This window comes from Bombus impatiens, unplaced genomic scaffold, assembly GCF_000188095.3.
Source record: "Bombus impatiens unplaced genomic scaffold, BIMP_2.2 scf_0487, whole genome shotgun sequence".
Lineage (NCBI taxonomy): Eukaryota > Metazoa > Arthropoda > Insecta > Hymenoptera > Apidae > Bombus > Bombus impatiens.
The window spans coordinates 246,391-269,903 of NT_176906.1; the positions used below are offsets into that span (position 1 = coordinate 246,391).

General features: G+C 31.3%; 4 protein-coding genes across 8 annotated transcripts in view; 3 read left to right on the top strand and 1 right to left on the bottom strand.

Moving 5' to 3' along the window:
- The first annotated feature begins 176 nt into the window (after positions 1–176).
- LOC100742670 (kinesin-like protein KIN-7I) lies at positions 177–9,595 on the top strand. 2 transcript variants are annotated; one of them, XR_004462018.1, is made up of 13 exons: positions 342–495; positions 991–1,225; positions 1,304–1,508; positions 1,599–1,915; positions 1,985–2,084; positions 2,172–2,478; positions 2,558–2,714; positions 2,780–2,918; positions 3,009–7,205; positions 7,297–7,464; positions 7,520–7,702; positions 8,162–9,432; positions 9,465–9,595. XR_004462018.1 is itself a non-coding variant. In XM_024368899.2 (12 exons), exons 1-12 carry the CDS (start codon positions 342–344, stop codon positions 8,219–8,221), a joined length of 6,222 nt encoding a protein of 2,073 aa, XP_024224667.1. In that variant the 5' UTR covers positions 177–341; the 3' UTR covers positions 8,222–9,347. The 2 variants fall into 2 exon arrangements, 1 of the variants encoding a protein (XP_024224667.1); XM_024368899.2 differs by lacking the exon at positions 9,465–9,595 and having other exon boundaries at positions 177–495; positions 8,162–9,347.
- An 892-nt stretch (positions 9,596–10,487) lies between these two features.
- Positions 10,488–11,633, top strand: LOC100745748 (splicing factor 3A subunit 2). Its single transcript, XM_003490976.4, has 2 exons — positions 10,488–11,171; positions 11,240–11,633. Exons 1-2 carry the CDS (start codon positions 10,626–10,628, stop codon positions 11,516–11,518), a joined length of 825 nt encoding a protein of 274 aa, XP_003491024.1. The 5' UTR covers positions 10,488–10,625; the 3' UTR covers positions 11,519–11,633.
- Positions 11,634–12,227: 594 nt separating this feature from the next.
- LOC100742791 (60S ribosomal protein L27a) lies at positions 12,228–14,776 on the bottom strand. Of its 2 annotated transcripts, XM_012387868.3 has the most exons (6): positions 14,679–14,775; positions 14,335–14,398; positions 14,138–14,235; positions 12,735–12,884; positions 12,508–12,644; positions 12,228–12,296 (listed from the first exon to the last, which is right to left on the bottom strand). In XM_012387868.3, exons 1-5 carry the CDS (start codon positions 14,679–14,681, stop codon positions 12,516–12,518), a joined length of 444 nt encoding a protein of 147 aa, XP_012243291.1. In that variant the 5' UTR covers positions 14,682–14,775; the 3' UTR covers positions 12,228–12,296; positions 12,508–12,515. The 2 variants fall into 2 exon arrangements, with proteins under 2 accessions (XP_012243291.1, XP_033177658.1); XM_033321767.1 differs by lacking the exon at positions 12,228–12,296 and having other exon boundaries at positions 12,507–12,644; positions 14,679–14,776.
- A 337-nt stretch (positions 14,777–15,113) lies between these two features.
- The window catches only part of LOC100745867 (eukaryotic translation initiation factor 5B), a 34,120-nt gene continuing 25,720 nt past the window's right edge, over positions 15,114–23,513 (top strand). Inside the window, exons 1-11 of one of the 3 annotated variants that reach the window (XM_033321762.1) lie at positions 15,114–15,407; positions 16,158–16,486; positions 16,584–16,791; positions 16,905–17,240; positions 17,322–17,522; positions 17,600–18,066; positions 18,154–18,371; positions 18,462–18,664; positions 18,752–19,017; positions 19,145–19,226; positions 19,325–19,506. In XM_033321762.1, the coding sequence (XP_033177653.1) occupies positions 15,374–15,407; positions 16,158–16,486; positions 16,584–16,791; positions 16,905–17,240; positions 17,322–17,522; positions 17,600–18,066; positions 18,154–18,371; positions 18,462–18,664; positions 18,752–19,017; positions 19,145–19,226; positions 19,325–19,506 (2,526 nt within the window). In that variant the 5' untranslated portion in view covers positions 15,114–15,373. Of the gene's footprint in view, positions 15,408–16,157; positions 16,487–16,583; positions 16,792–16,882; positions 17,241–17,321; positions 17,523–17,599; positions 18,067–18,153; positions 18,372–18,461; positions 18,665–18,751; positions 19,018–19,144; positions 19,227–19,324; positions 19,507–23,513 lie in introns of those variants that run through there. The other 2 variants (XM_003490977.4, XM_033321763.1) reach the window with 2 other exon arrangements.

Here is a 23,513-nt window from a genome sequence, read left to right on the forward strand (position 1 = left end):
CAATTAGTCATCAAGAAATCATTAAATAATGTATTAAACACGTATGCTGTTCTAAAACGTACAATATTCAAATGTATTTTTTAGCATATGGAATTCAATATATTTATAGTCTTATCACGTTCTTGCTTATTGTATTGCATGCTTAAATGAACCAATCAGACCATAGAAAATTTAAATTTAAATGAGTGTTGAAGTTGAAGCAGTCGTCATTTCAAATGGCAGTTGCGATGTGCCGAGCGATATGTAGAGACGTAACAAATTAGTTAAAGACGAAGTAGTCGCACACAAACATTCTTTTCAAAATTTCTATGCTACTTCGCCCAACATATTAATAAAGAAAAATGTTAAGCGATGTTAAGGTAGGAGTCAAATTGAGGCCTTTAATTCAACAAGAACAAGATGAAAATTTATCAATGCAATGGATCGTAAAGGGAAATTCGATTATTTCATTAGATCAAGAGACAAACAAGTGGAGGGATAATGAATTTCAGTTTGGTATGTGTCAATAATTGCAATGCTGTTTTAATTTTTATTCCTTCATATGTACAGGAATAATTATCAAAATATAACCTACTTATCTTTTTAATGAAAGATTATATTTTTACTAAGAATATTAATTATTAGAAATGCAAAAGTTTCATTAATTGTCAAACAACTAGTTGATAATTGTTTGTTGATATACTAAATTATGTTAAACATTATTATTATAAATCACTGAATATATAATTAATATTTATTTATATAAAATAGATAATAGAATTATAAACATTCATGCATTATGATATTTATAACCTACGTTTTTTTCTATTATATACATTTCAAGAAAGGAGAAAATTTATTCAGTAATAAGTTTAAATATTGAATGTTAATAATTTTCATTTATATAAGTAAATTTATATATTATATGTTATAGTTTCATTTACATAGTAGGCAATATTTACTCTGTAGTATTTATTATTATCATATTAATTTTTAATATTTTTTTTATAGATTATAGCTTTGATGTAAATACAAAAAATTCCAAAGTATTTGATAGTATTATAAAATCTATTGTTGATGGTACTATAGATGGTTTCAATGGAACAATATTTTTTTATGGTCAGTTTCATTCTGGTAAAACATACACAGTGACAGGCACTTCAGAAGATCCAGGCATAATACCACTTACTGCTGAATACATATTTAATGCTATTTCAAATATCATTCAATGTGAATTTTTATTAAGGTTTGCATTAAAAATTATTTTTAGATTGTACATTTTTATTTATTTTTATTATTATTTATTTTATTTATTCTTTTCTAGGGTATCTTATTTAGAAATTTATGATGAGAGAATAAATGACTTATTAGATAAAAACCAAATTGATTTAGAATTATACAAAGATAACAATGAACAAATAATTGTTAAATGTACAGAAAAAATTACAAATTCTTCGGATGATATGTTATCTATAATGAAAGAAGGAATTAAGAACAAACATATTAATAGTCATAGCATATTTCAAATTGTAAGATTACATAGAATATTTTATATGTATATATATATAAACACACACTTTATTGTAATACTTAGTGTAATAGATACACGTACTTTTTAGATAATTGAAAGTCAACAAATTGAAGGAGATTCAAACAATATTGTACAATTATCACAATTAAATTTGGTAGATCTTGCTGGTTTTACAAAAGTTCATTGTACAAAAGGTATTGAAGAACATCAAACTGATATATCTCTTTTTACTCTAGAATCAATAATTACACAAATAAGTAAGTCACAAAATGCCCAGGAATATATTGATTATCATAATAGTAAATTAACAGAATTGCTGCAGTCATCATTAAGTGGCAATGCTTTAATAGCAGTAATATGTACAGTAACACCTGTTGCTTTAGAGGAAACATATTACACTCTATCGTTAGTATGCCATTTTTACAATGCCATTTATAACTTTACATGTATTAGAATATTATTTTTGATATTTAGGTTTGCATCACATACTAAAAAAATTAAAACTAAACCACAAAAAAACGAAGTTATGTTTGATGCATCGCTTCTTCATTATGCAAAACAAGTGAAATTAGAGGTTTGTACAATTAATTGTAACTTTATTTTAAAAATTAACCCATGTTTTTATGACAATTGCTGTGCTATATTGGAATTATTTCATTAGCAAATAAGAAATGGAAACTCATCTATAGAAGTAGAAGAAGTAGAATCTAAAAAACTACAACAGAAATGTCACTTGTTAGAAGAACGTATAAAATTATTAAAGACTCGAACTATTTCTGGATATGAAAAAAATTGTGAAAAAGCACTTAACTATAAGTCTAAAAGAAGAGAAATTTGGTATAATCCTGGAATGATCAAACCATATTTCCCTGTATTTCATACTCAAACTTGCTTACCAACAATAAAAGAAATTTCACCTGAGAAACTACATAAAAAAAACATTATGCAATCAGTTGACACAAATGAAAGTAAATTTATTACATTGTGCAATTTGTTTTTCACAGTGTTCTTTATTACTTAAAAATTTAGCTGACTTTGCATTTTCAGCATTTCAGACAGATCTTGAATCAGAAGCAATTGATTATGAAGTAGATTATGAAATCAAAATGAATGATAATATTGGAAATGAACATGTTAAATGTATGAAAAGTGATAATTTATTTCTAATGCCAGAAACACAAGATACTTTGATACAAACTTCTAGGTATATATTTTTCATTGTTAAAATATTGTCTATTACAATTTAATGTTTCCTCTTATCTGCGACAGAAATCAAATATGTCCTTCTACACCGAAAAGCATTTTACGGGAATGTATCGTGGACCTGACAACGCAACTTACTGAACTTCGTGAATTTACAACTTTAGAGAAACAACTAACGTGTGAAGGAAACCATTGTTGCAAACATGTAAGTGCAATTAATATTTATATGCCTATGTCTTAAAATATTCTTTAATTTTATACATATATGTTTTTATGATTTTGCATCTTTATCAAGAACATAGGAGAACAAGCGGAAATACAGTTTGTTTGTGATGGTTTTAAAAATAACAGAATTGATAAATGTTCTCTAAATTATGTAATACAATTAGAAGAAGAGAAAGATAAATTAGCAGTAGAGGTAAAGTTGAAAAGTCAAGAATTGGCCGAAATAAAGGATGATGTTCGAAGCCTTAAATTAGATATAGAAAAATTCGAAAAAACTATTTATTTATTAACAAATGAAAATATGGAAATGTCAAATAAATTGTCCGTTGAAAACGAACGTTCGAAAGAAACTGAACTAAATTTTCAAACAACAATTACTGAGCTTTACACACAGATTTCGAAAATTACGGAAGAAAAGATTAATTTAGAAGGCGATATAACAGTCTTAAATGAACAATTAGAATCATTTCGCTCAAAAACCGTAGGAGAATACAATAATGAGCAATTACCAATTGAACATCAAAATAAAATTGATGCATTGAAAACAGAAAATATTGAATTATCAACTATTATTGCAGATAAAAATAAGGAACTTGAAAATATTAAAGAAAGTAAATCACTATTATATGACCATGATTGTATTTATAAGGATGAAGTTACAATATTGACTGAAAAAAATAAATGTTTAATGCAAGAAAATAATGAACTTTCCTCTGATCTAATAGATAAAATTGAGGAAGGTGATATATTGAAAGAACAGTGTGATATTTTGAATAATAAAATGATTTTAATAAAAAAGGTAGATTCCAAAAACGATATAGAACAATTAAGATTGGAAAACAATATTTTAAAAGCCAAGATAGCAGAATTAAAAATGAAAATAACAATATTAACTAATGAAAATGCAAAGATTTCCAATAATCTATTAGAAAGTATGGAGGATTTTGATAATCCATACAATGAAAAAGTAAATAGCAATTCATTGCATTCATCTATAGTACCTGATAATCCTGAAAAGTCAAATGAGACTATGGAGAAAATATTACAAGGAGAAAATTACGAGGAACTGTCAAATAAAGTTATAGTATTACAGGACAAAGTTACTCATCTATCTCGTTTAAATAAAAAATTAAGTGATTTAAAATTATCATCCTGTGGTCAATGTGAACATTTAAAGAAGATAAGTGAGAGTCGTAGAGCTTTTAAACTTGAAGCAAAAATTTTAAATCACAAATTGGAAGACTTACAAAAAAAGTTCAATCAGAAATGTGAGGATACTGAAGCATTAAAACTTAAGGTTAATCAAGAGTTGAATGTAAGTTTTACTGATACATCCTTGAACACTAGTTTTATAGATAGAATGAATGTAAGCTTTGTAGAGGAGAAGGTTCAACACTTAAATAACGAATTACGGACTTTGAAGCATGACCACGATGAACTTTCAGTTTCATATATAAAAAAATGTGACGAACTTGAAAAGCTTCATAATGAAACGAAAATCGAGCACCTTCAAAATAATATCGAACAAGTGAAAAAAGATATAGATGAAATAAAGAAAAATAGTGCACATTTTGTTTCTATGCTTAGTAAATTTAGGACGCAAAAAGAAAACTTATTGGACCAAATCAACACACTAAGATTCGATAATGAAGCGTTACAACAAACAGTAGCAGAAAAAGAGATATTAGCAGCTACAGCTACAGAGAAAGCTCAAATTCTTGAGAATGAATTATCATGTATGAATAAAGAACTCGAACAGTTCTTTGTGAAAGAAAAACTAACGCAGACCGAGAAAATGACACTAGAAATACAATTAGAAGGTTTAAAGGTTGAAAATGAAAATAAAGGTAATCTTATTACTAAATTAAATAGAACGACTGGTGATTTGAATGAATGTATATTATCACTGAAACATGAATTAGATTTAACAACAAACCAAAAAAAGGAATTAACTATATTAACTGAAAATATTAAATGTAAATATAAAAATGAATTAGAACTTCTAAAAAAGCAATGTGATAAATTAGAACAAGAAAAACAAAAAAGTATAGAAACAGAAAAACATGTAACACTGCGAGTAAACGAATTAGAGTCATATATAGGAAAGCTTAAAATAGATTTGGGAAAACAAAAAAACTTACATTGTGAGTTAAATACTATTAAGGAACGTATGATCAAAGAATTAAAGTCATTTAAATTGAATTCTTTAGATTTTTTAAATAAAACTGCAGACGAAATTTTCATCATTTTTTTGCAAACGATCATGTTGAAAGAAGAAGAAGTAATTAAAGAAATGAGAGAATTACTCGAAAAGGACAAACTAAAATTAGAGGATGAAAAGCGGCAAAGTGCAGATGCTGAAAAGCGCGCAGTGTTGTGGGCTAAAGAATTGGAAATAGAAAATGAAAAATTACATGTTGATTTAACAAAAACGGAGTGTTTATGTATAAAAAAGCAAGATGAAATTAACCAATTAAGACACCTTATGAAAGAAAGTAATCATGAAAAAGAGATACTTAAAGAAAAAATGGAAGTGCTAGAAACTGATTTCAATAATTTACAAAGCGAATTTGACAAACAATGTAAAGTAGATATTCAACAGAAAGGACAAGCATCTATTGTTGCACAAAAACGAGAAAAACAAGTACAAGAAGCTCTTAAATACAAAGAAATTGAACTTCAGTCTAATATGAAATCTGAAAAGGAACGGTATGAAAAGAAAATAGAAGAGTTACTTTGCACTATAGAAATCCATAAAACAAAAAATCTAGAATTGAAAAACAATATTGAAGGTCTTGAAGCTAATGAAAAACAATTGAAAAATATTATAGACGCAAATTCCTCAGAACTGAAAGTAACCAATCAAGCTATTTATAAAATGACACTTGATTTTGAACATCTCACAGAAGCTTATAACGAATTAAACCGCGATGTAAAAGAAAAAGCAACTCGAATTGAAAACATCACAGCACTTTTGAAAAACAAATGTGACATGCTATCCGAATATAAAACTAAATTCGAAACTATTATACCAGATTATGAAATACTACAAAATCAAGTTAAAGAAAGAAAAGAAAGCATAGAACGATATAAAGAAGAAATAGAAAGATTGAAAATGGAAAAGGAAAAACAAATTGAAGAAATCAAAGATAAATTAAATTCAGAAGAAATAAAAAATACCGGATTAAATAAACAATTAAACGAATTAAATAGCAAAAATATTGCTTTGATAGAAGAATTAGATAACTTAAAAGAAGTATGTGAAGAATTGCGACAAGTAAATGTGAAATTAGAAAGAAAAATTAGAAATAGTACAAGTAAAATAAAAGCTGAAGCAGACATGGAAGAATTAAAGGATGTAAACAAAAGGTTGCAAAATAACTTGGAAGGTGCAAGTAACCGTATAATTGAACTGCAGGAAAGCAAAAATAAAACTTTCAAAGAATTAGTTAATTTAAAAAATCAATATGAATTACTGTCCCAAGAAAATGCTGAACTAAAGAAAACTTTATCGTTACACAAATCCAGAGAAAATACTTCATATTTATTTGCAGAAGATAGTAAATATGATATACTTCTTCAAGAAAAGAATAAAATTGCACTACAATTAGAAGGTAAAAAATTATTATTGTCACAAAAAGACAAAGAGATTGTAGAATATGTAAGTCAAATCAATGATTTGATTATTAAAAAAAAAGAACTTGATAACCAATTAAAAGATAAAATGTACATTCAGCAAGCTGAAAATAAATTGGTTAAAGAATTAATGAAAAAGTTAACAACTTTAGAAGAAGAAAATAAAGAAATGAAAGATCAACTTAAAACGTTCAAAACAGTGACACAAACTAACATAAAACAGGTAGGAGGTACAAAGTTAGACAATGAAAAATTTATTGATACTCTGAAAAAAAGGAATTCGGAATTACAAATTAAATTTAATGAGTATCAAATTGAATTGGAACTAAAAAGCAACAGTAGTGATTCAAGATCTACTAATCCAGCTTTTGAAAACAACAGAAGAAGACATAGCAGGAATGAGATATTTAATCAAAGAAGACAATTAGAAGATGTAATAATTGATACAGATCCTAGTGAAGATAGACAAACATGTCAAGTATTAAGAAAAAAAATTCATGAGTTAGAATTGCAACTAGTAACAAAACATGGACAAATTTCAGCATTAGAAATCCAAATCCAGAGTGAAAATTTTCCTTATCTACAAAAATGTAAGGAACTGCAGGAACTTCTGCTCACATCTCGTAAAAAGGTGTGTATAATACCAATCTTTTTCAATCTACTTTTAGGAAATAAAATTGATCAAATTAATGAAAATCAAAAATACATTTTTTTTTTTTTAGAATGCTGAACTTAATTCTGAGGTAAAAAAACTTCAAAGGACTCTAAACGACATTAACGCGTGGGAATGTGACATATGTAGACTATGGCGAATTAATAGAAGAGAACAAGCATGTCAAACATTTAATAATGCGCAACAAGTTTTTACGATAAATAATGAAATAATTAAGGTAAGTAAAAATATAAAGTAATTTTATATAAAAAACAATCATAACAACTGTGCAGGATGATACAAAAATAACGAAATTGGAAAAAGAGAAAGCAATAATAAAAGATGTATGTCGTGCACGATGCCGACAAATAAAAGAATTGGAAGATAAAGTAAGAGAATTAGAAGAAGCACAGACATCACATTTAAAGTGCATTGAATTTTTGAAAGAAACATCTAATCAACAACATACTTCCATGGTGCATCTCAATAAACAATTTGACTTGGAAAAAAATATGAAACTGTGAGAAGCACAGTTCTTTAAATATGCTTTGCTTGAAACTAAACTATCAAGATTTCGTTTTTTTTTTTTTCTGGTGGTCCTTAACTATTGGAATGAAACTAATATAATTTATTTATTTATATATGCAATGGGATGTACATGCATTATTATTTAGTGTAATTAGAACCAAAATTCAAGTGACATGTAAGTCACTATATTTATGTAAACATGGAAAAGTAATTACTTTCTATTTTAAAACAGGATATTTATGTATTATTTATTAAATATTTGCATATATTGTTAAAATTTGTTCATATGCATGTTATTTAGAATCTGCATGTTTATTCTTCAGATTTTCTATTTTTCTGCTACTTTCTGAATAATTAAAGTTTTGAAAAATTAAATTTATACATTATATATTTAATGTTTTCTACAGAACAATGAAAGAAAAAGTTTCAGCCAATGTGTTAAAGCTTGCAAAGTCTTCAAATTATAGAAGAAGCATATGGAACTCTAATTAATAAAAATATCTTCCAAAAATTATAGCCTATGATATCGTTAAAAATATATATAGGAAGGCTATCACTATTCAAGTATTACATTCATTCCTACTTTGTTAAGTTAATGTAAATAATAACAATATTAAAGTATCTGCATTTCTGAGATATTATATTTTTGTACTTTCATAAAATAATGTAAATACGGATAAACTAATTTTTATATGTACTCTGACGCAAAAAAGTGACTATATTTATATATGTTGTATCATTCATGCCGACTTTATAATAAAACACAATCTGTGATTCTGTAAACTTTCATAATATAATTGCATTAATGTTAATATATATGGGGTATCTTAAAATTAATTGGCCAAACCACAAAGGCTTAATCTACAGTCAAAAAGATGAAAAAAATGTTATATAAAGTTTTTATTATATTACATATTATATTTTATAACTATTAATGACATGGAATTGTTACCACACGATAAAAAATATGTAACTACACTGACACAATAACACAGTCAACTTCTGTGTGCTATGATGAAAAATGCGTTATTACCTATTTCATGCGTACAATATTTGTTTAAAATATAACAAAGTATTTATTGACAAACTTTATATAACATCTCTTTCTTCTTTTTGATTGTAGATTAGAAGTTTTCACAATATGGTCGTTTAAGTTTGGGGCACTCTGTATATAAAATGTGCCATAAATTAATTATTTTTCCGAGTTCAAACTTAAATTATATAATGTAATTGTGACGTAAAAAAAGAAAAAAACATGTATATCAGATTTATTACTATAACAATTAAAACAGTGAAGAAGTAATTAAGTTGTACTACATTAAATTCACTTACTAAAATGTAAACAAAAAATATTAAGTGCTAAAATTATTTCCCTTTCGCTTGAAGTATGTACTTTAATGTAGTCATTACGAAGTACCAGAGAAGAAATGAAAGTGCTCACGCCCGTAGTTCTGGTTGTTTCATGTACAGGTGCTGCACCATGTGGTCGCGTGCTGAGTTTAACTAAAATTAGCAGTGGTTGCACACTAGCATAGATAAGAACCCATTTAATCATACGGTTCTACGAACAAGTTTCGTAGATTCTTATCATAGGAAAAGAGACGAATTCAACGACCTTGCATATGAGGTGACTTACTTTTGTAAAATATTATAAATTCGTCAGTTCCTAAAAACTCAAGTGAGCCAGAGTTAGTAGCTACCAGCTATTAGGTTGCTATAAACGCTGTAAACAAATATTGAATTTCATATCTTCCATGGTGTTTCTCAAATTTCCAAACATTACTGAATCGTGGAAACTCACTTTAGTTGACATACTTTAGTCGAATAAAAATTGTAGGTGTTAAAAATATCTATCAAATGAGACGTCAAATGTTAAAATTGGTTAATTCGTTGAGCCAAATAAATAAAAACCATCCATAGTCGCACTATTTTCAATTGTCAATTATTCATGAAAAATTGAGAATGCAAAGTTAAAAATTTATGAGAATGTATTCGCGTTCACGAAGATACCAAAAAAGAAGGGCGCAGGTCTCGAAAGTCAATAGGAAGAGCAATTGAGATCCCTTCAAAGGCAGAAATTTACACTTGAATAATACAAATGTTTGATTCAAACGTTTTAAATTATTTTCTTTTATAGAATGGTCTATTGGTATAGAGATATACATACATATTAAGTATATCTAATATTTGTAAACGTTTATTGTATTGTTTATTTTCCTTGTTTTTTGTTAATAAATTATTATATTTTGAAATTTTGTACTATTTTTAACCCTGCTTTATATGTGTCATCGTCCAAAGATATAGTAAACAATTAATTTCTCTTAGGCAACTTACAATTAGTTTTATTAATGCGCGATTTTGTCATTTTCATATTTACCTATTTTGAACAGAAAAGTAGATATGAACTTCTTCGTAGAACCGTACAATTAAAGAGGTTCTCATAGCGTAGAACTCAATAGATTTTCAACTATGCTGGTGTGCGATCAAATAAGATTGATTTCTAGGTTTAAGCTTAAATACACAGTTCTTGTATATGCTAAATTACGACCAAACAGAGCAGATCCCTAATTTTACAGGTTCCTGTGTGTTTGAATTTTAGTTAAATTTAACACTTGACCGCATGGTGCAGTACCTGTACTGTAAAATAACTAGAACTACGGGCGTGAGCACTCTCATTTTCTCTCTGTTAGTAATGTAATTATATCTCTTATATTGGCTGCACTGACATTCTCGACATTTCATGTCAGTGTATATATCATACAATTTAGTGAAACTTAACTTACATTGAAGTTCTACTATGTGTTGTTTATAAGTAAAACATTAGTGTACTTTGTATTTAAATAAGTGAAAGAACATATATAAAAGTCAGAAATGGATTTTCAAAATCGTCCAGGAGGCAAAACTGGCGGCGGAGGTGTCGCGTCCTGGTCAGAAAGTAACCGAGATAGAAGAGAACGTTTACGACAACTTGCGTTGGAGACTATTGACCTCAACAAGGATCCATATTTTATGAAAAATCATTTAGGTTCTTACGAATGTAAATTATGTTTAACTCTTCACAATAATGAGGGCAGTTATTTGGCCCATACACAAGGTAAAAAACATCAAGCTAACCTAGCTAGAAGAGCTGCTAAAGAAGCAAAGGAAGCTCCTCAAACACTTGCTCCTGAAAAACCTCGAGTAGAACCAAAAAAATTTGTAAAGATTGGAAGACCAGGTTATAGAGTAACTAAACAAAGAGATCCAGAATCAGGACAACAAAGTTTATTATTCCAAGTTGACTATCCAGAAGTTGCAGATAATGTTATTCCAAGGCATAGGTTTATGTCAGCATATGAACAGAGAGTTGAACCACCAGATCGTAAATGGCAATATTTATTGTTTGCTGCTGAGCCTTATGAAACTATAGCTTTCAAGGTAAACTTACTTTAAAATATAAAGATAAATAATTTTGCAGTTAAAAATATAATTTTACAATATTTTAGGTACCTAGTAGAGAAGTCGAAAAGGCAGAAGGCAAGTTTTGGACACATTGGAACAAAGATACAAAACAGTTCTTTTTACAATTTGCATTTAAAAACGAAAAGCCTTCCGTTGGTAAAGTGCCACCACCTCCAGTTCCTTTAATACGACCTGGTTTAGGACCACCTATGGTACCAGTACCACCACCACCAAGACCACCTATATTTAATCCAGTACCACCACCACCAGCACTTTTAGCTACTGGCATGCAAATACCTCCACCACCACCTCATTTAGCATAATTTTTTATTCAGATAAAACAATGCGGAAAAAGGTTATAAATCAATATCGAAATGTACATTCTACAAAAATAAAAATGCTTTTTGTACATAAAAGAAATGTGAGGTGGCATTGTTATATCGTATTTTTCTTTGTCCTTTGCTATTATAATTTTGTATACTTATTACTAATAAAATTAGTATCCTGATACTCAAAAATTATAAACAATTTGAAAATTTCGCTCTTACTATTAACACGTTGACTGGCACGACACCCGTATTCGGGTGTCAGCAAAGTTTCTGGTTGGGCCGCGTAACCCATATTCGGGTATTGACTACTTACGAAGAATCCTCGTAGGTATTTGAAAAGATATTCTGTAATAGTAAAACTGTTGAATTGTTATAAAAGTAATACTTGAAACTGATTTATTTAAAAAATTTAGAACGTAAAATTAAGAAATAAGTTTTCAATTTTTCTTTTCGACGTTGTAACGAATTAGGGCAGAGATTTTGTAAGAAGTGGAGAGATGAGAAACAAATGCGAAGGAATGGAAACAAAAGAAGTGAGCTATCATTCTTGAGACCACCATTTGAGCGATTTGCATTACTAAAATATCGATGGGTGACAGAGATTCCTTAGAAAACACGCGTGGCAGTCAACGTGTTAAAGAATATATACAATACTGATAAATAAAAAAAAAATAAAACAGTTTTTTCTTTTTTTCTCTGTTATTGTTAACATTTATTAAGAATATAAACGTATTAGAATGTACAGAAGACTTGTTGATGAACGTTTCGGTTCCTGAAATGTAAAAGAAGTTTTACTAATTTATTTATGAAAAAATACAAAATATTATGAAGTTAGATTGGTGTAATCAGTTACATAGAACAATCTACATGGTTTTAAGTGTTGTACGCACTTTTCCGACCGCCCGTTCGTATTATCATCATTAAATGCTTTAATCTTTTACAATTTAATCATATTTATCAATGTTTTATTATAAAATATGTACCAGTATGCTTAGGCAGACAGAACACAAACTCCTCCAACTGCCTTAATTTTGTCTTCTGCCCGTTTACTGAAAAATTTGGCTTTAACAATAACTGGTTGTTTAGGAAGTCGTCCTTTGCCCAGAAGTTTGTAATATCCCTATAAAATTGAATATAGAACAAAAATGTAATTACAATATAGTATTTTGAAGTTAGTTTTCTCAGTAATTCTCTCGCGATTTACACTTACCGCTTTAACCAAATTAATTATTGGAACTTTGTTTTCTGAATCCTTATACTTAAGTCTGGTTTGTTCAGAAACTAATGTCCATAGTTTATCCAAATTTAAGGTGGGGCACCATTTTGTATTCCGCCTTAAATGATAATTTCGCATACCAAGCTGTGAATTAAAATAAAAATTTATTGATGTTTTCCTCCTACTGGTACTGATTTGATATTTATGCAGCTCATCAGAATACTACATACATTCAAAGTAATTCAGATCGCCGGTGAATAATAAAGTTATCATCATTGAATATTTAACCCTTTGCATACAAGAGGTGACCCTCGGTCACCACTTACCTTTTGTGACAACTCGAGCGGTGACTCTTGGTCACCATTCAGTTTGACGCAATATGCCAATGTTTATTTTCTTTGAAAATTGAAGCGTTATAAGATATAAAACCTTCCGAAGCATAAAATGATACATCTTCATATAGTGATAAGATTTTCTTCGATTCAAGAAATTGATAAGACCTGACCTTCCGGTATCAACAAGAATACTGTTGCATTTTTATACAATGTTGTTGGAGAAAATTCCTGGTGCTCAGAGACATTATATGTTCACAGACAGATATTATACAAGTTATACCTTGTTGGAAGAATTATGAAATGTCAATTTGCCAGGACAATCCTAACAAATAGAAAGATTTTGTCAAATCTTATAAAAAAACCAAAATTTTGTATCAAGTCTACTATAATATACCCAAAAAGCAACACCTTAGTTTTAGTATGTAAAGACAAGAGGATCGTGACATGTTCAACCAATTGGTATAATGCAGGATTGACTTATGTGAAAAGAATTTTACGAGGTGGTGTTAAAGTTAAGATGAAAAAACCCAATGCTATAATAAACTACATAATATATATGGGTAGCATTGATTGTGTCGACCAATATGCCTCAATATACTGTTTCTTAAGGAAATCCTTAAGATGGTGACAAAAACTATTTTGTTGGAGCCCAGAAATAGATATAAATGGAAAACTACATATCATTCTAACATGAAATAGAAAGGATTATAGGTTCTGCTCTCAATAAAATAAATCCAGCAATAGACACTAGACATTATTGTAATACGTGTCCAGACAAGCCAGGGATGCATCTTGGCAATTGCTTTATAAAATATCACACTAAACAACAGTACAGACTAATATTTAAGAAATTTTCATCTTTGAAACATAAAAATACATAAAAATAAAAACATAGAAGTTTTATACATTAATTTATATGTGTAATCATTCTAAGTTAGAGGTAAGCAATTCACCAAACATGCCATGAAATGTCTTGAATTGCTGATTTGCCCGAGCAAAAAAAGCCTCGAGTGCAAAGGGTTAATATAGTTAATTTTTTGTAAAAATCTGAAATATATTTACCTTTCCAAAGTAACCAGGATGGTACTTATCAAAGTTGATACGATGATGGTGCAAACCACCAGCATTACCACGTCCACCAGGATGTTTCCTGTGTTTACCTAGAATGAAGTATTGTTTCATTTAGTTCAATTTTGTATAATTTTCAATTATTCTTATACTCATTAATTTTATAACTAATAAACTATATAAAATCATACCTATACGTCCATGGCCATGGCTCACGTGACCACGGAGCTTCCTTGTCTTCTTTTTATGCGTCGACTATAAAAAAAAAAAGAAAATAAATAAATTATACAATAAAATTCATATAATCACATTGCGTGTTGTCACAAAGGTTATGTTATAATAATAACGTAAACTCGCAATGTTAACAATATTTACAATCAGTATTTAATAAATCATCTTAAGAAGAAAAATAACAATTCTATAAAAATATTTAATAAGTTTTTAGTGAAATTATAATCTTTATCATTTTATTTGACGAAAGATGTTTTCAAGAACTGCAGATTACAAATAAATAATTTCAGAACTACTAACTCACCATCCTGTTTGCGATGTAGGAAACGAAGAACGTTTGCTCTTTACTGAAACTATTAATATTTGCCCAGATGGCGCATGTGTACCTTGACTACCATATGATCATAAAATAACTATTAAAAATATAATAAAAATTACTATTATTATAATTTGTATCTAGAGAACAAAATTTGGCTTTTATTAAGTTAAGCTGTTTATTCTAAATGCGATAAATGACTTATTTTATAGCATTTGGTAGCATAAATGCTACTTTGAACAGATGTTCAGATTTTCATGTAAACTACATTTTATGTTTTTTATATTATTTTTTATTTAAATATATTAATACTGCACTCGTAAGAACAAGATATTTTATAAAATAAAAATTGAAATAATAATACAAGAATATCTTCTTTATTAATAGTTATTTTCTTAGCCACAAGTCACACATACGAAGTCGGCTTTAATCTTCATATAATGTACATCTTGAAAAATTCTAGTGATATATGGTTAAGGTTAAGTTATGCACATAGCTGCAGACCGGATTAAAAGGATAGGTAGAGGTTTGCAGATTTCGTATAATTTATGTGTAATCATTCCGAAATTACTTATAATTAAAAGTGAAATTTAATCTGTCCATAAAAAGAATTTTATTAGTGAAACAATACAAATACCGTCAAAACTGAACGTACGCAAGGAAAATTTTAAAAGTAGATCAAGATGCAAGAATCTCAACCGAAGAAAGGCAAGAAAGGTAAGAAAATAGTAATGTGATTAGTATACATGTGTAATTGAATAAAAATAAAATGACAGTACTTTGAATATATATGTAAGCTTATGTTTTAATTAAGTGTATAATATATTTTTCCTATGTGACGACTGTCGTCTGCTTTCATTTAACCTCAATTTAACCGCTTTTCTGTTACATACGGATAGGATAATAATATATTTCCACTTCTTTCATAATGTTTGTAATTTGGTAAATAAAAGTTTAGCTTGTCTGTCTCTTTATGCACTCACGAAAAGTTCTATATTTTTAATAATTTATGAAAATAATCATAATATGTTGGTATTTCGTAACTTGAAAATGATATTAGATAACATGATTTTTTATTTCTGAAATATATTTCATCTTGATTAATGTAGATCACTGTATGAATAAAATATTATATGAATCAAACATTAAAAAAATGTATTGATTGCCAATAACTGTATAAGGTGAAAGTTATTCAGTTGCAAACTAGATAGTGAAAGTTGCAGGTATCTTGAACACCATACTCTGTTGCTAATTCATTATTTTTTTGATATTTATGTAATTAAATTAAATGGCAAAATAAAAATTCCTTTTATAACATTTTGGTTTATTGCGCATTATATATCACCATGTAATATGTATATTTAAAATATAATAATTTAATCAGTTTATACAAGTATTTAGATCATGTGACACATTGGATGAATAATTGACTCAAAATGTATTTATATAATCCACATCTATGATTAGCTAGAAGAAAGCGCAATGATAGTGATGAAGATATCGAAAAAGTTTTGGCTGAATTGGAATTGGAATATTCTGGACAAAAGAAAGAAGTTAAAGATGAGCCAGTTGAACAGAAATCTGAAGATGAAGATAAAAAGAAGAAAGGAAAAAAGGATAAGAAGAAGGAAAAAGGTGATGTCATTGATATTAAAGAAGAGTTAAAGGTTAGTGAATACCTTGAAGTAAATAATATTGATGATGAAATGGAAGTTGGTACCGTAAAAACTGCTGCACAGAAGAAGAAAGAAAAGAAAGAAAGAGAAAAGCAGAAGAAACTTGCACAGAAAAAAGCTGTATGTAATTCAAGTTGTTATATTTATAATATTGTATATATATATATTATTTGTATTAAATATCATGAGTTATTACATTTAAATTAATTGATAATAGGAAATAATTAAGAAGGGAGAAAATGAAGAAGAAAAGGCTGCATCTACAACAGAAAAACAAGGCAAAAAAGAGCTAGAAGTAAAGGTTCCAGAAACAAAAACAGCAGAATTGAAGGAGGTCAATGAAGCAGATATTTCTGTACCTGGTGAAGGTGACGAGGGAAAGAAGAAAAAAAAGAAAGGTGGAAAAGAGGAAACCAAGGAAAAAGGTAACACAAAGTTTTATTGCTCTTTTTTAAGTAGCAAATTAATGCAAGTTACATTTGCTAGGATATAACATTAATTTGTGTCTACATTTAGTATAATTAGATATGTGCAATAGGCAAAGGTCCTGGGAAGAAGACTATTGCTGCAATGCAGGAAGCCTTAAAGAAATTGAAAGAGGAAGAAGAGAGGTTAAAACGAGAACAAGAAGAAAAGTTACGGCAAGAAGAATTGCGGGAACAAGCTCGATTAGAACAACTCAGACTTGAACAGGAACGGAAGGAAAGGAAAAAACTTAAGGAAAAGCAGAGAAAAGAAAGATTGAAGGCAGAAGGGAAACTTTTGACCACAAAACAAAAACAAGATAGGGCCAGAGCACAAGCTATGCTCAATGCACTTAAAGCTCAAGGTTTAGATTTACCAGGTGTAGGGGAGAAGAAACCTCCTAGACCAGGTGTTTATAATACTTTATTATAAAGCATAAGATATGAGAATGTAAGAATGAATTAAGATGTATAAAAACATCGTTTCTCAGGAACTCGTGTAAGGCCGAACAAGGTAAAACAGCAAGTAAGTGTCGATGAAAAAGATGATGAAAAAGTAGAAGAAAATGTGGCAGAAGCAAATAGAGTTGAATTAGAAATCGTGGATCAGCAACCAAAGGAGTTTGAAGAAAAGGAAGATGATGTCAAAGATTCATGGGATGCTGAAACTACTGAAGATGAACAGGATGAAGGTATTAGAAATGTGTTTATTAGTACTGTATATACGTATATATTTAAATATATTTAATGAAACTATTTTTAATAAAAGATAATTTCATAGATAAATTAGTAGACGATGTGCCAAAAACTCCTGAAAAGCTTAAGGCAACGATACTTTTACTCGAGAAAGAAAAGCGGTCACAAATTGTAGAAGCTGGAAAGGAATCTTCAGAAAGTGAATCAGAGAGCGAGAGCGGTAGTGAATCAGAGACAGAAGAAAGTGAAGATGATAGTGGCGTAGAAGATAAAGTATCAGATGCAGCGAGGAAAAAGGAACGAGTTAGAGAACGAATACAACTCCGAAGGATAGAAGCGGAAAAGAAAAAATCGGTAGATAATCTCAGAGCTGCCGTAGTGTGCGTTCTAGGTCATGTTGATACTGGCAAAACAAAAATTCTCGATAAGTTGAGGAGAACAAATGTACAAGACGGTGAAGCGGGCGGTATAACTCAACAAATTGGTGCCACAAATGTACCTATCGATGCTATTCGAGAATCAACGAAACACGTGAAAGGAGTAAGTTATCTTTTATAACTGTTTTGTGCACTACTACTTATTATGTATTACTTGAACAGATTGATAAAAGATAATAATTGTTTCCAGTTTGATGAAAACAAATTTAAAATACCTGGACTTTTGATAATAGACACTCCTGGACACGAATCTTTTAGTAATTTAAGAAACCGAGGATCTTCTCTATGTGATATAGCGATATTAGTCGTAGATATTATGCATGGTTTAGAACCACAAACTATCGAAAGTATTAATTTGCTTAAAACAAAGAAATGTCCTTTCATTGTAGCTTTAAATAAAATTGACAGGTATAGAATTTAAAATTAATTGCTTATTATTAATTGCTAATATTACGTTAATTAAATGCTAGCAATGTAATAGTAACATAATTTCTGTAGATTATATGATTGGCAAACTATGAATCGGAAAGATGTTCAAGATATTGTAAAAAGTCAAGCTATTAATACACAACGTGAGTTTGAAAAACGTTCGAAGGATGTTATTGTGCAATTTGCGGAACAAGGCCTGAATGCTGCGTTATTTTATGAAAATCCAGATCCTAGAAGTTATGTTTCCCTTGTACCTACTAGTGCTATTACAGGTAATTCGATACATTACATTGTTTGTTTTCAATAATATACAGTTTTAAATGTTTTGGTGCAAAATAAAGCTATTACTTTTTGTACAGGCGAGGGTATGGGCAATCTACTATCGTTAATAGTAGATGCCTGCCAAGGTCCACTAGCTAAGAGGCTCATGTATAGCGAAGAGCTTCAAGCCACTGTTTTAGAAGTGAAAGCATTACCAGGCCTTGGAACAACAATAGATTGTATTCTAGTCAATGGAATATTGAGAGAAGGTGAAACAATGATAGTAGCAGGTACCGATGGTCCAATAGTAACTCAAATACGTTCACTTCTTATGCCACAACCGTTGAAAGAATTAAGAGTCAAAGTAAGTATACGAAGTCTCGTTTACAATTAACTGTATTAATAATACTCATCTGTTGTGTTTTTAGTACAAAAGTAATTCTATGTATAAAAATATGATAACAATATCTTTTTTATTTAATGAATTGCAGAATGCGTATATCGAACATCGTGAGGTTAAAGCAGCGCAAGGAGTAAAAATTGCTGCAAAGGATTTAGAAAAAGCGATTGCAGGTAAGCAGCGACTTATTAAATCGTCATCATAGCATTGCTATATTAGTAATGTTAATATTACAGAAGAAATAAACCAAAATTTTATGTTTTGTAAATAGGATTGAATCTCCAAGTGGCTCACAAACCAGATGAAGTGGATGTCCTGAAAGAAGAAATCGCGAAAGAGTTGACAAGTGCTCTTGGCAATATTCGACTCGTGGAACGTGGTGTTTACGTGCAAGCGTCGACATTAGGAGCCCTCGAAGCGTTGTTGGACTTCCTTAAAAGTAGCAAGATACCGGTAAGTTTTATTTATATGATACATGTAATATATCTATTACTTATACAATATAAGTTTGCTTATTTTATCATATACTATTCAGCATTGTTGACATTAATAACGAAATTAGAAAAGTTCGAATGTAATTTCTTAAAAAACTGGAAATTTCTAACACGTTAGAAGTTTGTTTTTGTAGTTATAATGGTGCATTTGTTTATATTCGTTTAATAAATTTCCGTTAATTTCTTCGTTCAACGAGAGAATCAGAAAACAGCATTGGAAGTGTAAAAACAAAAGCAAACTGTGTGATTAGTAGAAAAATCGATGGTAAAGCGGGTAGAGAGACTGAAAGCAAATGAATGGGAGGGAAAAAGATGTGCGAAGGGAGGAGTGAGATAGAAAGGGAGAGAGAAAGAGAGAGAACAGCAGCAACGAACCACTTCCTTCTTAACAGTTTAGCAGGATACGACTCATTGGTCGCATACGGTGCTTGTAGTTGTGATCCATCGTGCTATCAGCCGTGTTGTGCATCCGTGAACACGCCTTATAGGTTTCCACAGGGTGTCTTGTATATTTCGCGATTTTCCATCATGTATGATGCCCTTATCATCATAAAATTGACGATAATACATCAACAAAAATATCCACTTAAAAGCAAAATTTTGATTTATTAATATTACGCGTTTTGTATCCTTCTTCTAAAACTATATAGCACGCATGCTTATTACAACTTAACGAGATCGATGTTCGTTAAAAAAAGCGTCCTATGATTCTCAATAGATAGGAAAGGTTTCCAGAAAAGTTATTGATGTAGACCAATATATTGTTTGTCGATTGGCGTGTGTCGTAGCTCAAGTTGACGGCATTATCATTGCCTTGATGATTTGGCATTGTTCGTTCGTTCGTTCGTTCGTATAGTAGCTCAGCAGCAGTGCATCAACGTTCGCACGATAAAGAAAAAAAAGTATGCATGGCTACGATGGTTTGGTTCGAGGTAACGTCCGAAACGGCCTTAAGCCTGTCCTTCCTCGGATTATGAATGGGCTGCCCCCACCGTATCGTACGATCACGTGTCCCGTGACGTCAGGTTTTATCGCAGGCATACGCGACACACGCATGCAGCCAGTCGTAAGTACGGTCCGTCACTCTACGGGCAATGCGGGTATGCTTTTACATATGGCACGCAGGAGGGAGTAGACAGTAGAGCGGCGAATGGAGACCAGCCGTGTACAGCCTTCTCTCTCTCTTTTCTTCTCACCTTTTTTCTCCTGTTCGCTCTTTCTTCTTCCTCTAGTTCTATCTTTATCCGTCCTGCCCTTCTCTTTCGTTCTACGAGAGACTCTCTTTCTCAACGAGAAGGAGAAATCGTGGGGTTGGCGCGCTATACTCACTGGCAGTATATAGAGATTCTCTGAGAAGGCTCCTCTTCTGCCAACACACAGAGACACGGACGCGTGTGGGCTGGAAAAAAGAATACGTGACCAACGTACAGGAAACTGCCCACACTCGGAGCAAAAGCACCGTGGGTGGACGGATCGACGAACGGGCGGACGTACGACTCGAATCGTAGCCCTGTGTGTCGGTTTATAAGGCGTATGCTGCGCTAAAGATGAGACACGAATATCACGTACCATCAAGAGAATGCTCTATCGATATCAATTTGCCTCTTCTTCTTCTTCTTCTTTTTTCCATTGGCACGTGGGTAGATATATCAAAGATCGATATTTCGATCACGTCCGATGAATGGAATATGCGATCGAATCGCAACCTTCTTCATCTATGGAGCTATTATTCGAGATTCGTTTTGAATTACTTTTCGATCCTTTTATCGGGTGATTTATGTATAGTAAATTCGAGGTCGAGCAACGAAATTCACCGTTTGTCATGAATGAATCGAACGTTTGCTTACATCGAAGTTAATCTAGTTTTGTCGATATTGCAAACAGGATCCAAACGAAATGTTTAATATTTACGAAGTCGCTTCGCTTCGACTTCGAACGCATACGTGCACATATCCGCTCGATTATGATGGCGTTGGCGAATTGACGATTCTTGCCGAGTACCTTTCTGTCCTCGTCCTGTTTAGACGAGCAGGATCGAAATAAATAGTTTAACCGGAACACGCGCTATTCTTCTTGGAACGAGTCAAAGGCACGCGCATCGATTAATAATTATCCACCTCGTTCGTAATATAGGCACGTAGAAATTAACGTTTTAGTCCTCGAACGAAAAGAATCTTTTAAAAAGGAAAACATTGCACCTAGTTTCAGAGTTATTACATTTTTTATCATCTTTAAGGAGTCTAAAAAGTTGATCGAAACCTTTCGAAGGTAGATCCATTGCGTAATTGAACTAATGCTAGTAGTAAAATTCTATGATTCAACTCACAAGTTACGAGTATTAATAAATTCCCTTGCGTAACAGGAACAGGTTTGTTAGTAAGAAACAAGTTGATTGATTGTCTTAGCCGATGTAAAATTTTTAAATTGCAGAAACTTTGTATAATAGAAGTCTACAATCTAGAACTTGTCATTTGTCAATTCACTAAAATTATTAGTTTGTAAATTATTGTGCAAGAAGGTCAAAATATTAGGGCCAGTGAATCTCGAGTGTGCCTAATTGTCACAATGATTCTTCAAAGTCGAAAAGTTCAAAACGGGTGTGGGGGATGCAGGTAACTAAAAGTAGATCGCGTGAATTTTTCGCTTGTTGGAGTCTGGGTGGCATAGTTGGTTCCGTTGCTCGGCGGAACTCGTGACGAGCGGACGAACGGACGGAGGTGCAGTTCGCTCCTCTTCTGCAGCAGGAAAAGATGGCTCGTTTCCTCGCATTGTTTTTAACCGCGGTATATAAGCAGCTATACCGGGACATGGGAGCGGATATGCGGAGTGCGGACACGCGAGTGCACGCTCTGTCGGCCGTGTGCCGGCATCCTACGATGTACGAGTTTTCACGACGAGAGAAGCCGCTCAAAGATTACCGGCCTCTGAAAAGGAGAGAAATAAACGACGTTGACCGGTAATCTCGGAATCTTAACGGAAACTGATTAATGATAGCGTTTAGTTGTTTTCTGTCAACGTGCCGGTACTATGCTGTGTCTCAATGCACTGTGCTGTTCGCTTTCCCCCTTTTTCTTCTTCATTCTTTTCTTCTACGTTCCTTTTCTCTTTCTTCCCTATCGCTAAATATTTAAAATCGGATGAGAATCGCAAGAAATTGTTACATTTTGAATTCGACGAATGAATAGCTCGTCGCTTTGCAATGTGGGCGGCTCTCCTAGCGTTTCGTATTCGTAGAATTTTACAGTCGACTAATTCGTTTCCTTTTTCGGTATAGAGTTTGTAAAACAAGAAGCGACGAAGCGAACGAGTGTCGTCGAACTATCCAGCAATCGATGACAGCAACGACAGTTAGGGAACAAGTCGAAAAAGATGCGAAAGAAAAATGGAGATTGCAGGTCTGTGATACAAAACAATGTCGATTAGCAGCCAGTCGTTCCTCCTGTTTCTTCCACTTTGTTACATGCGGTAGATGTTTATCAAATTTCGTTTGCATCGCTTAACACGATTTAATTATACGAAAGTGGAAAATTATTTGATGCTATTTATATGTACCGGCTAGCAAACACCGTGTCGAAACAGCAATTATTCGCGCGCCGTCTTCTACGGCACGAATCTACGCGGCGATCAATTTTTTTTCTCTCGAGAGGCACACCGTAGACCGGTGAAGCCACGAACATAGGCAGAGGAAAGAGCGCAATTTAAACCGAGGCGTAAGTTTAATAAATTAGAGTTTCCTTGTTCGGGAAACGTTCCACGGTTATGACAAGAGGTTGAAGAGGATCCATGCCCTGGCGGCCGGTTTTTAATGCCGGAAGCGTCCCTCTTTCTCCTTCAGGCCCCTCTGTTTCTCTCTCTTCTTCTCGACTTGCTCTCGACTTCGTCCCGCTTGTACCAGCATTTCTTTCGCTGGCAACATCTGTCGTCCGTCTTTTCTCTGTTAACTCTGTCTCTTTCCCTCCACTTTCT

Bases quoted from the DNA above. Each gene is read 5' to 3' on its own strand.
- LOC100742670 (XM_024368899.2), top strand. From the start codon at position 342: ATGTTAAGCGATGTTAAGGTAGGAGTCAAATTGAGGCCTTTAATTCAA. The intron at 2,715-2,779 runs GTATATATTTTT...TATCTGCGACAG, and splicing joins ACTTTGATACAAACTTCTAG to AAATCAAATATGTCCTTCTA. The intron at 2,919-3,008 runs GTAAGTGCAATT...ATCTTTATCAAG, and splicing joins GAAACCATTGTTGCAAACAT to AACATAGGAGAACAAGCGGA.
- LOC100745748 (XM_003490976.4), top strand. From the start codon at position 10,626: ATGGATTTTCAAAATCGTCCAGGAGGCAAAACTGGCGGCGGAGGTGTC. The intron at 11,172-11,239 runs GTAAACTTACTT...ACAATATTTTAG, and splicing joins ATGAAACTATAGCTTTCAAG to GTACCTAGTAGAGAAGTCGA.
- LOC100742791 (XM_012387868.3), bottom strand. The intron at 14,236-14,334 runs GTATGATTTTAT...ACTTCATTCTAG, and splicing joins CCATGGCCATGGACGTATAG to GTAAACACAGGAAACATCCT. The intron at 12,645-12,734 runs GTAAGTGTAAAT...TCAATTTTATAG, and splicing joins TAATTAATTTGGTTAAAGCG to GGATATTACAAACTTCTGGG.